This window comes from Lissotriton helveticus, chromosome 6 (assembly GCF_964261635.1).
Source record: "Lissotriton helveticus chromosome 6, aLisHel1.1, whole genome shotgun sequence".
NCBI classification, from domain to species: Eukaryota; Metazoa; Chordata; class Amphibia; order Caudata; family Salamandridae; genus Lissotriton; species Lissotriton helveticus.
The window spans coordinates 947,049,690-947,063,172 of record NC_136067.1 but is presented as its reverse complement, the minus strand read 5'-3'; the positions used below and the strand labels follow the sequence as shown (position 1 = coordinate 947,063,172).

The 13,483-nt window shown below is 42.2% G+C and overlaps 1 protein-coding gene across 2 annotated transcripts in view; it reads left to right on the top strand.

The window, feature by feature from the left end:
• RMDN2 (regulator of microtubule dynamics 2) overlaps positions 1-13,483 on the top strand; it is a 702,094-nt gene that overhangs the window by 242,868 nt on the left and 445,743 nt on the right. Inside the window, exon 4 of one of the 2 annotated variants that reach the window (XM_078648597.1) lies at positions 9,605-9,707. In XM_078648597.1, coding sequence (XP_078504723.1) covers positions 9,605-9,707 — 103 coding nt within the window. Of the gene's footprint in view, positions 1-9,601; positions 9,708-13,483 lie in introns of both variants that reach the window. The other variant, XM_078648595.1, reaches the window with a different exon arrangement.

The following is a 13,483-nucleotide window of genomic DNA, read 5'->3' as shown; positions in this document are numbered from 1 at the left end:
GACCTATTGCATTGTACATGCTTGTTAGGACAAGAATCCTCACTTACCTGAAGGTGATATGCTTCATCATTGGGTTCCCTCCTCACACTTGGACTGCAAGGTCCATGGTGTGGGCTACAACTCCCCAATGAGCGATGGTGTCTCAACGTGTTTCTGCCCAACTATGTTCACATACAGGGATACCAGGGCATTCATCAGGACCTTAAAGTTCTAAAGTCACTCTGCAATAATTTGTGATGAATAAAAAGTGTAAATATACTGGCCCCCATGTGGTCAAGGCGACCAGGATTTCTATGACCCGTGCTTGTTTATTGGCACCATCTTTCTGAAAGTGATAATAAAGACAGTTATAACATGATCATTGTGATACATAAAAGTGAAAGAGGCAGCACAGTATTAGTGGTGGACACATAATAATGTTTATAATCTGTCCGACGTGAATATCAACCTTAGTATTGGTGTGAATTCTTTGATAGATCTTACGTAGTGTTTTAGAGGTGGGGTCCACTCTCGAACCACTGGGTACGTCCTGTCATGCTCAACTGAAATAAAGAGCACGGTCATAGCAAAATCAAATGTGTGAAAGTATGCAAACACAAACCATGGTAAAGCTTGTCAGTGGGTATAAATGGAGTGTTATCAAAAAATAATAACAAATGTGGCTAAAAATTGCATTGGATCAAAACACCTTCCATTAGTGTCTTTCATAGACCGTTCTATTGAGCCATCCATGACAAAATTTGGTCCTTGACATATTAAGCATAAACTTTGACCTAAGGGACCTCCGTAGTGCAAGAGAAGCAGCATTAAGAACATTCTGGAATAGGCATATTGTATGTAATGTTTGGGCGAAATAGGCCACCATAGAAAAATGCTGATCCTAGCAATGGAGGTAATTTGTGACATAGGGTGGCAGCCATAGAACATTTCAAAAACATAACTGGGTGAACTTATAGGGACTGTCTGAATTCATTAGCTTGGCACACTATGAAAGTTCTTGAATATTTATTGTGGGTTTTTTAGAGCCTATGGCTCTTTAGCAAATTTATGTGAAAATTGTACCTTAAATTTCTCTAGTAAAACCCATTTAAAAAATAAATGTTCTCAGGGAAGAGAAACCCCCACCAGTTGTTCTCCGCTAGGAGAATGTATTTTAATTGTGCAGTTATGTAACTTCAGCAGTGTTGATCAATGTGATGGCATCACAATTAAGGTTTTGTGATATCACTTCTTGGGACGATACACGAGTCAAAGGTCAGATGATATCACTTCCTGTGACATCATTTAGGTCAAAGGGTATATGATGTCACTTCCACTATCCCTGGCATTTTGGTGCATCGACATCCATGGGGTATGGCTACAGACAAATTACATAATGCCTTTACCATGATATGCATTTCAAATTACAAATGCAGGTGCACCGGCATAGAGGCCCTTTGGGAAACAGTGTCTTTCCACAACTGAGAAATGTTGGACAACTACTGCCCCCTAAGGGATTCTTTGAGTCACGGAGAGCCACAAACGGCCTACAGCCAAATGTAGAAAGGGGTTCCCTTCTATGAATGATTGAGCAGCAGTTTTAACCCCATCTTCTGTTTCAGTGCTGTGTGGTCACCTGCGTAAGATTTAAATCCTATTGTTTGTTTGCATGCTGATGAGAGTGCATTTTTATGTAATAGCCCACACTGGATCGAACCATTATTATTCACCCTGGTAATTAATGTGGTGCCACTTGCGCTATCTTCTTCTTGACACAATTTCTATTAAGCACACTCATGGTGGACAACCAGTTTCACTTGTGGACTGGTCCCTTCTTAAACTGGTTCTCTCTTGAAAATAGCGCCAGAGAGAATTAAAAGAATTTCCGTCCAGTTCAGACGAACATAGACTTATTCAGCCCCATAATTAACCATAATGTAATGCTCAGTGCTGTTTTCTGTGTAACAATCATTATTTGTTTTGGGTCCTTGGTGGAGAGGAGTACCTTTGTATCTTGCTGATGCTGCCACCATTTTTTTTCTTTTTTCTCATATTTCTTTACAGTCGCCCTGCTCCTGGTGGGAGTTGTATAACACATGCTGTAATTTTGTTTGAGGACACCACATTTTCATTGAAATAAGAAGTGTAGGAATGGAATATGATGCAGAGTATTTACTGTGCCCCAATGTCTCTTTCATATTGTTCAATGTAAGCAGCAAAGGGGAATATCCACTGCTAAAGAATCCAGCTGGACATCTTGCATTGAGATGTCACAGTACATTAAAACAATTATGTATGAACTATTTTTAGAACTTAAACTTCTGTTGCTAAGTAACCCACAGGGCTTTTGTGATAATGGCAATTAATAAACACATCTAAAAATAAATACCCTTGAGTTGTCTTTTCGTGTTCCCCTTTGTATTAATGATGCCAGCGAAGTTCATGTCAAATTTGACAGCCGAAACCCACCCGGAGAGGGGGAGTTCCACCACAACCCTCTTTTTGACTGTCCCCAACTGATGTTGGGGGCATCTCTTTGACTGTTTGGTCGCTGCTGTAGGCTTACCTAGCCTTTTCTCCTGCTATAACTCGCGGTACCCGCTCCGCGGGTCCCGCAGCGCCTCTCCTGCCATTTGGGAGCCTTGGACTGTGCTTGAGGGTAATTGGTGGGCACGCAGGGCTGCGAGCGTTTGGGACCGGACTTCGAATCTCAGAAGCCCGGTAACCCGCGCCTCCCGTCACCTGGCCGCTCTCCCTGCTCGCCACGCCCCACCTTCGCTTTGAAAAGGACTCTGAGCACAGATTGCGCTGGGACATCTCTTTGACTGTTTGGTCGCTGCTGTAGGCTTACCTAGCCTTTTCTCCTGCTATAACTCGCGGTACCCGCTCCGCGGGTCCCGCAGCGCCTCTCCTGCCATTTGGGAGCCTTGGACTGTGCTTGAGGGTAATTGGTGTGCACGCAGGGCTGCGAGCGTTTGGGACCGGACTTCGAATCCCAGAAGCCCGGTAACCCGCGCCTCCCGTCACCTGGCCGCTCTCCCTGCTCGCCACGCCCCACCTTCGCTTTGAAAAGGACTCTGAGCACAGATTGCGCTGGGACATCTCTTTGACTGTTTGGTCGCTGCTGTAAGCTTACCTAGCCTTTTTTCCTGCTATAACTCGCGGTACCCGCTCTGCGGGTCCCGCAGCGCCTCTCCTGCCATTTGGGAGCCTTGGACTGTGCTTGAGGGTAATTGGTGTGCACGCAGGGCTGCGAGCGTTTGGGACCGGACTTCGAATCCCAGAAGCCCGGTAACCCGCGCCTCCCGTCACCTGGCCGCTCTCCCTGCTCGCCACGCCCCACCTTCGCTCTAACAGCCCACGTATTAATACAAGTGCTTTTCCCGCGGCGCGGGAGCGCGTGGGAGCGTCCCGGGGAGAAGCCCGGGACAAGGGCGGGACCGTCTTTGGCCGTCAGTGGCCGAAGGTGGCTGGGCTGGGCCACCCCTCTGATGAGTTTGCTGCTGGTTTTTTTCTTCATATGGGCCTATATTTCTTCCTAACTCTGAACCCCCTTGTTAGCTTTTTATGGTAAAATATATTTAATTGTTTTATTGACTGTTTTTAATTAGGTTTTTTACTTCTTCTACCCCCTTAGGGATGGCTAGTCCTACCCCTAACTCTCTTCCTAACTGTGTTGGCGTAGCAATACTCGGCCCCCTCGATAAATATTTTTCTAGAGCTACTAAAGACATTGATAGAGAGTTAACTCTAGCAGAGAGGAGGGCCGAGCGTCGCTTCTCCATTGAGCTCCTTAAGAGACAGCCACTTCCCAACCATGAGAAGGTAGCTATGAGCTCATCGATGCATGATAGTACGTATCTTGAGGCGGATGCGGAATTGTTTAATACTGAAAATATTCCTCTAATCTTCCAAGATAGCCCGCCACCATTAGATGATTTGGATGTAGCTGTGGAAGGTGAGAGTAACTCGCCCACGGCCGCATCCAATAATCTTATTGATCTCAATACCCCCTTATCCTTAGATCCTGTTCCCTATCCTATTAGTAACATTCTACCACCAGCTTTGAAGATTCAAACTGAGGTAGTCACGTTGCTTGAATCTCAATCGACTGCTAAAATTAGCAGACCACGTGACAATCAAACAAGTAAAGGGAACAGAGGACCTGTATGCTCTCCAGTTAGGAAAAGAAGGAGGAAGGGTGGCCAAAAAAATGGGGTTGGCAATCCGTGGAAGGCGCCACATGTAGCTATATCTAAACAAATTTTAATAGATGCAGTGGGGAAAGAGGGGAATCCGGTCACAGATGACAAATTTTTTCTTAACGGAGGGCTCCTCGAGGCAGTTGAAAGTCTTTTAAAGTCACTCATTCTTCCGCTCACTAAGAGACTCAAAAGGCTGGATGAAAAATTGGATCGGCTTCTTCCGGAGCTTATCTCGCCAGAGAACCCCAGTTTAATTGTTCCATCTATTCCAACTGAGACTCGACCTACAATTAAACAACCTACCAATAACCAACGTAGGCAACAGACACCTACTATAAGTTCTAATAATAATATGCCTGCTGATAGAGATTCGATCAAACCGGTAGGCATATCTGATACTACAGCAAAAAAAAACATAGGTAGAGAAAGGGTTCAATCAATGGCTCCAAAACCTCTTAATACCAGTAGATTACCTCCCACTTAAACAAGCAGTTTAAATAGAGGAAAATCCAATTCAAAAAATATAGTAGACTTGCCCCCGGAGTCGTCTAATTTTGTCATTATTTTAACAGGCGTCCCTGTCGTTCCAGATGGAAATGTGGAATCAAACATTAGCCTAAAAAATAAGGTCATTCATTGGCTATGTATAAATAGACCACTACCATTACACCTGAATGGTGACATCGTCTCAGTGAGAAGGTGTCACTGGGTGGGTTTACGCCCTAAAGATATAGAAGGTGACGTGGTTATTATAAATTTTCGGGACCACAGGGTGGTCACCTATATTAGTGACTGGTTTCCGGGTAGAAGTGATGGAGGTGTATCATCTCGAAACCTGACATACTTCTACCCGGAAACAATGATGTTCCCCTCCAATAAACCTTTGAGGAGGCACGGTTTGGAAGTCCCTCATTGTCGGAGACAATTCACGAACTCCGCCATCCCTACTCATTTTAATAGAAATGTTAACCCTTTCTTTTCACCCAACTACCCAATTAGGTATCCCACCTTGAACGATAATAATTACCCTCCTACAGATCCAAAGGAATTTTGGAATATTCCCCTATTTAACATGTTCCATCCTTTGACTGCTATGGATGTAAACGATTGACTGATTTCAATTCTGTCACAAGAAAAAGTGGTTTGGGATGAGTTGTCAACATTTTCGTCTCCTTTTGAAAGGGCTATGCTTGTCACGGCGTCCCATTATGAATTTAATCAGTGGGACGATTTGGAGACCAGAACTAATAATATTAATAATGTAGATGGTCCTTGGGCTAGTAATATATCTCAAAAGCTCTATGAGCAACATACTAACTTTGTAGCCTATGGTGGAGAGAAAGATGATGTCACCCATGTGAATGAGGGAACTCTGGGATCTATGGGTAAAGAAAATTTTAATTTTAATTTTGCCTTAGATCAGCGGTTTGGTGAAAAACTCTGTAAATCTACAGAAATAAACTCGCCCTATGCTGATGTAGCACACAACAGTAGAGACACAAGAATAGGTGAGTGTGACTTGGTTCACCCTAAAGAGAAATCATTACAGGGTAAAGAGAGTAATCGGGTAGAGGACAGCTGTTTTCGTTTAATTTCTTGGAATATAGCTGGCCTTGGGAGGAGATTAGAGGATCCTGTCTGGCTAGATTGTATTGAATCCTTTGATATTGTCTGCCTCCAGGAGACATGGCGTACTGTGGATCACAGCTTGGATGGTTTTCAAATGTTTAATGTTTTTGCAGAGCCCTCGCAAGCAGGGAGAGCAAAGGGTGGACTTGCGACAGCTATCTCCGTAAAGTATAACTCGATACACGTGGCACGAGTGGTGGAATCTCCCTGGTACCAATTACTTTTGATTAAGGATTTATTTCCGGTAACCCTTCTTCTTATAAATTGGTATTATAATATTTTTGATCCCCATGTTACTGTAGTTATTGAAAAGTTACAGGAGGAAATTGTGAAAGTTACAAATAGGGTTTTCCCTCTTTTTATTATATGGTTAGGCGATTTTAATTGTGTATTATGTAAATTTAGTGGGTCTAGAGTATGTGGTGTGATGGATTTAACTGACCAACCAATGGCCCATTTTATTCACTCAAAACAGGGGGAGGCCTTGAACAGTATTGTTTTGAATAATGACTTATGTATCCTGGATATGCCTAATTTCTCTGGCGCATCGAATATACCTACTTTCCAGGGTACAGGGGGCAGAGCGAGCACAATCGACTTTGCCATGGTTTCTAAGGGTTTTTCCCATTTTCTAAAAGATTTTAGAATTGAGGCGAACCCGGTTAGTGACCATAACCCCCTTATTCTGAGTTTTAGCCTGGTTTCTGAGAAGACCCGGACTGTGGAACAACCTATAAAATACAGTCAAAATCAAGGTGTTACCCTAAGGTGGGATAAAGTAGATGTGAGGGAATTGGAGGAGCATATCTTTAAGGAAAATAAGGATAAGATAGAAACATGTCTGATGCCTATATCTGACCCAGATTATACAATTAAGAATTTCGAACTGTTACTGGGAAACATTGCTCCACACCTTGTTAAATTAGGTGGGAGGAAACCAGATAGGGGGCCCAAATGGTTTGATGAGGAATGCTCCTCTGCCCAAACTCGACTATCGAAGGCTTTACGCCAAGTTCCACGCGACAAGGAATTTGTTAGATTAGCTAGGAAAAAGTATGGAGATACCTTTAGGAAGAGGAAAAATGATTTACGGACTAAGGCATGGGAAGATCTCGAAAAAGCGGTTGAACTAAGAGATAATAGGCTCTTTTGGGAGGTAATAAATAGGCCTTTTTTAAAAACAGGAGAAGAGAATACCATTCGAATGCACATACCTGAAGACTCCTGGGTAGCCCATTATAGTAAAATCTTTAATCCAAATGAGCTACCCCTGACTGCTACCACGGGAGAAGGTAATTTAAATATGGTGTCAGCGAAATTACTTAGTGACTCATTAACGCTTTCAGAGGTAAAGACAGCCCTGACTAAGGGGGCTGCTTTAAAGGCCCCAGGTCCTGATGCAGTACCCTTGGATCTATTTAAACATAATCTGGAGGTTTGGTCCCCACTACTCCTGAATGTTTTCAAGGCAATAACGTTGGGGCCCATTCCGATTTCTTGGAAAGAGGCAGTGGTGGTACCCATTTTTAAGAAGGGTGATAAGTCTGACCCATGTTGTTACAGGCCAATATCACTAATAGATGCCTCTTGTAAGTTAATGGGTAGGCTGATATTGGCTCGCTTGGAAACATGGGCGGAGTCAGTGGGGGTTATTGTGGACTCCCAATATGGATTTAGAAGAGGGAAAGGAACCACTGAGCAGTGTCTAAATTTAGCATTAATTATGGGCAAGTACATGGGTGCCAGGAATAGTTCCATTCACCTGGCATTCATGGACTTGTCCAGTGCATTTGACTCTGTATGCAGGGGTAAGCTATGGCGGATGATGGAGTCTATGGGGTTTGAGGAGCCTTTGGTTACCTTACTTCAAAGGCTCCATGCCGCCACAGTAGTGAGAATTAGATATGGCCCGGGTGGGGAGAAGACTAGACCCATATTATCTACTGAAGGTGTCCGTCAGGGATGTATTTTAGCTCCTTTCTTATTTTTGGTTTATACTAATGGATTAGAATTTTTTTTGCTAGAATCTGGTGCTGATTTTCCACAGATTAACGGCAAAAGAATTCCAATGTTGTCATATGCAGACGATACTGTTCTTATGACCCTTACATCCAATAGCATGCAGATTTGCTTGAATGCTTTTGATCTATTTATGGGAAATTTAGATCTTAGGGTCAATTTCACTAAATCATTTACCATGACTTGCGGTCCGAAAAGCGTAAAAATCCGCAGGTATATGGTGAAGGATTCAATTATAGTGAATGTTGATAACTTTAATTACTTGGGTAACCTTTTTAATAAAAAGTTGAACTGGGAACCTCTGATACTAGCTCGGGCCCAAAAGGTTACCCAATCAATTGAAGCTCTTTTTCGTTTTGCCAGCAAATTAGGACAACGGCGAATAGCAGAAATAATATCCCTGTATAAAGCTAAGTGTGTTTCTGTTATTACTTTTGGTGCTGGAGTCTGGGGGTCACAAAATTGTGAAAAGTTGCAGATTATGGAGAACAAATTTATAAAACGTCTCCTATCTGTTCCATTGGGTACGTCGAACAGTTTTTGTCATGGGGAGGTTGGTATGGAGTGTGTGAGTGATACCATACATGTAGCTCCATTACTTCTTTGGTCTAAAGTTTGGCAATCTGAGGAATTGAAATTAACAAAAAATATCTTAAAAGATTGCCTTAAACTTGACCTTTATAAAAAGATTCCATGGCTTTGATATGTTAGGGATACCCTTTATAAGATTGGGTTAGGTGATATGTTTGGAAACCCTGACATGATTAGTAAGGATGCAAAGCTAACTATTAAGAGTGCCTATAGTTCTAATCTGGGTACCTTAAGGAACAGTGAACATACATTGTGTGTCAGGGGCAAATTGTTGCGACCTTTCTATCTTTCATATATCACCAATACGCAATGGCGTTTTTACTTGACAAGGTTTCGCATTAGCACTCTACACTTTCTTTTTGCATTGCCAAAGCAAGGGGGGTGGTGCGAGAAACTACCATTTTGCCCCTGTAATGATAAGGTTTCGCAAAATACTTTGCACCTTATTCTTTTCTGTGCTTTGTATAAGGTCCCAAGAAATACTTTTATTAGACCATTACTATTATCCTTCGGTTCACGTTATTATAAAGAAGGTTATGAATATCTACTGTCTCTGTCAACCCCTAACATCTGTAATGCTGTACTTAATTTCATTAGATCAGCTCTTGTTATTAGAAATCAATACTAAAACATGCTCTGGGTTGAAAACCCCATAAAATGTATCTATGTTGGTCTAATGATAAATTTGACTCAGTTTCTTATGCCAAGATTCTAATATTGAAAACCAGAAATATGTAAAATGTATTGTGGCTTTTTTAATAATTTGTGTCTTTTTTATCTTGATGTATACTTTTATGATTCCTTTGTGGAACCGAAATAAAGTTATTTGAATTGAAATTGAATTGACTGACCTTGTCATGAAATATTCTTATTCTCTGTAGTTTCAGAGATCTGTGTTATGCTGGGCACAGTACTAAAGAGGCATAACTGTGGAAGCGCCAGCCAAACCTTAACTTTCCCTCTGTACCTACAGAATCTTGCCAGAGCCCTAAGAATGCTGAACACTTTGTTATCAAGTGGGATAGAGTTTCAGACTTTTTGGGATGGGACATATTTGTTGCCATGTGAGCTTACTACAAAGGTTATCCCTTGAACTAAATGCAGCAGTTTTTTCCCCGGACAAATGCCCGGTTATTTTAATTAAACCACATACAATAATGATTCGTTTTTTCTTTCAGCAGTATGGAAATGAAGTTAAGTTTCTTTGGCGACTGGCGCGAGCACATGGTGATATGTACGAAATGACTACAGATGTTGAAGAAAAGAAAAATTATGCTGCTAATGGTAAGGGCATAATGTTTATCATGTGAAGACCACATTTGAGATCAAAGTGTAGTGGAAGTGTGTTAGAAATGGGGGTCTCTAGTTGGCAAGGTTTTGCACCTTTGTCCAAGTAGGGACCCTTCCTTCTAATCAGGATAAGGGAGTTACACTCCTAAAATAAACCCTGCTCACCCCCTTGGTAGCTTGGCACGAGCAGTCAGGCTTATCGTAGAGGCAGTGTGTAAAGCATTTGCATATAACCAACAGTAATACAGTGAAGACACTACAAAAGGACACCACACCACACCAGTTTATGAAATGATGCAATATTTTTACATATCCAAAACAAGACCAAAAACGATAAAAATCCACCATACAGAGTTCTGGGGTCCGGGCCCCAATATTTATACCCCAAATTCCTTTTTCCTCTCAGACAGAGTGTCTGTGTTTAGTCCAAACCAGTTTGGTCCTCTCTGACCCAGCTTCCCAGCAGGAGGCGGAGACAGCATTGTCTATAGCAGACCAGGGGCCAGATGTAGGTAAATCATATTTACCGACTCTTAAATACCGAATTTTACCGATTCGGTATTTAAGAGTCGGTAAATATGAAGGGGGGAGATGTAGGTATTACAGATTCTTTGGTATTTACCGAATCTGTAAATACTGAATCGGTATTGCCCATTGATTCCTATGGGCTTTGAAGCCCATAGGAATCAATGGGCAATACCGATTCTGTAATTACAGAATCAGTAAATACCGAATTTGGCAAGGGTGCAGGGGGTGTCACTTTGACACCCTCTGGCACCCCAAAAATAGGCATGTGCACCATGTGGCACACAGACATGCCCTAAGGGCATGTCTGTCTGTCACATGGCTAGGTGTGCATGCACACATGTGCATGCACACCTGAATTCGGTATTTTAACACCCAATTGGATTGGGTGGTAAAATACCGAATCTGAAAGGCCTGCGGCACTCAAAGATGTGCTACCTACATGTGCTATTACAGAATCGGTATTTTTACCGAGTCTGTATTTACCAATTCAGTAATTTTACCGAATCTGTAAATACAGATTCGGTAAAATACAGATTCTGTAAAGCATGCTCCTACATTAGAAAACCCTAATACCGGTCGGAAACGGCCGAAATCGGCCGTTTCCGACCGGTATTAGGGCTCCTACATTGGGCCCCAAGTCTATTTAGGTGCAAGGATATCTCCTCCCACTACTCTAAATGCAACCCAGGTCTATTCAGCCCAGCCATGACTCATCAGAGTCTCTGGAGCCACTGCACCTCCCCAACCCCTATCATCCCAAGGCCAGGCATGCACTACACAAATCTAGCAGAGATACGCTGGATGGCTAAGCAAGAAAATACCTACGTTCTAAAAGTAGATATTTTCAAACACAAAATGTAAAAATCACCTTTACTAAAAAATGCATCTTTAAATTCTGAGTTCTGGCATACTAAACTTTATTATCCTACCTTGTTCCCATGGGTAGTTATGTTTATAAGATGTTATAGGCAAACTCTCCATTCTATCCTATGGGAACAGGTAGCCTTGCAATAGTGAAAAACCAAATGGGCAATATTTCACTATCAGGACATATCCTACCTTTCGCACCTTTCGCATACACTGAACCCTGCCCACAGGGGTACCTTGGGCCTACCTTAGGGGTGACTGACATGTAAGAAAAGGGAAGGGAAGGGTAGGGCCTGGCAAGTGGGTGCACTTGTCAGGTCGTCATGGTAGTACTAGACTGCCCACAGATACTGCAGTGGCAGACCTTAGTTACATTTACCGGCTGCTTATGTGGGTGGCACAATCAGTGCTGCAGGCCCACTAGCAGCATTTGATTTACAGGCCCTGGGCGCACACAGTGCACAATACTAGGGACTTACTACTAAATCAGATATGCCAATCATGGAAACACCAATTTTTACAGAAAGCATATGCACTTTAGCACTGAATAGCAGTGGTAAAGTTCCCATAGTCCTAAAACCAACAACTGTGCCAATATGGATTTATATATGGAGGCAGAGAGAACAACCAAATAATTCAAGAAAATTTGGCAGCTGTGGTTAAGATATTATGGTTTGGAGGTGGAGGGTAGGGGACTCTGTTATGCACCTCAACATGCAGGAACTGTGAGCTATAGCCGTACAATTTCACTGCCTAAGGGGAAGCAACCCAAGTAGGACATATCTAATGTATCGGTGGGAAGGGGAAGGAACACTGGAGGGCGAAATCCCAAAATGTATTCTCTCTATGCAAGACAGTAATAAGTAATTGTAACAAGGTAATACTTGATGTATACACGACTCACCTGTTGATATTCTGGCTGATGGTTAAAACAAAATAAAAACAGTTAAAAAAATAATAATAAAACCAACAAGATCAGGTCAGGAAAAAATAGGAGGAAGAAGCAAAAAGTTTGGAGATAACCCTGCAAAAAGGGCCATTTCCAACAAAATGTCTGTTCGGTGTGAATCTAGTCGTAGAAAAGTCAGTGTTCTTGTCGTACTCATGAACATGCCAGGAACACCTCTGCATTAAAAAATATGTCCTCCTGCACAATCTCACAGATATTACACTGGACCTCCTCGAAGGCATCCTGTATGCCGGTTGTCTTGTATTGTGCACCACAACTAATGTCAATACTGGTGTGCAACCAGCTCAGCACAGAGTTGTTTTCATCACAATGCAGTGTTTGACCCTCTGGCATAATGTTTGACCCTCTGGCATAATGCAAGAAAACAATCCAAGAAAAAGGTTTAACAAACATTTCTTAACATGCTAAAATGTAAATAAAGTACCAGTCAATCAATAGCTGTATTCGTCAATATGCCAACAAAGTACAAACAATTAAAATCGCAGTTAAATAAATAAATAAATAAAATTAGAATAAATCCATTATAAAAAAATCCATTAAAAAGTAATATAAAACAATAGAGGATGTCATGCAGCAGGTACTTGCATAGATCTAATTATTTACTCATAGGTAGTACTAATCCATGCTAATCTTTTTAGATTAGATTGCCTGATCCTCCACATCGCCAACAAATACTGTGAGCATGTGAATATTACACATCGGCTAGTGTCACATTTCTGAATTCTCAGCACCACTCTGCATATCCTAAACCCTAGATTGCGACACAGCAGTTGGTTGTACAGATTCCTAGGACCTAAATAGGCCGGGCAACAAATTAAAACATGCTCAAGTGTATCACTCGCTAAAAGATATGAAGTACGTTGCTGGAGAGAGGGCCTTGAATCACCCACCCAGGCCTTGATTCACCCCTCACCCATCTGTAAAGGAAAGAAGAGGAAGGGACCCATATCTGAATTGCATATAGATTTTCGTTTCAGTTGCCCGCTCAGTGTCATCCAAAATGTTCTCCAGATCATAGTTGCCTTTCCATTGAAGGAAACCGGTAGTCAAGGTTCCAACGTGTGCCTGAGCATACAGCAGATTTAGCTTATTTTATCCTAGTATAAGCAATCTATATTTGGGCCTTAGGTGTTTCACTGCACTCATAAGGGGCACCCCAAAGGTGGCTACGGCCAATATTTGAGAGGATTGCCATAACATACTTAAGCCACGAAATATCGATTGCACCCACACTGCAGAGAATATCATGCAACACTGCCTGATAAGGAGCCAGCTCCGAAGTGGACTAAAATCTCTTCCAGTATAGTATAAGCCTTAAGCCAACCACATCCATTAGTTTTCTTAGGGGAGGCAACAGGAACTTATAGGGAGACCAGTCAACTCTCACAGGAAACTATTTTCAACA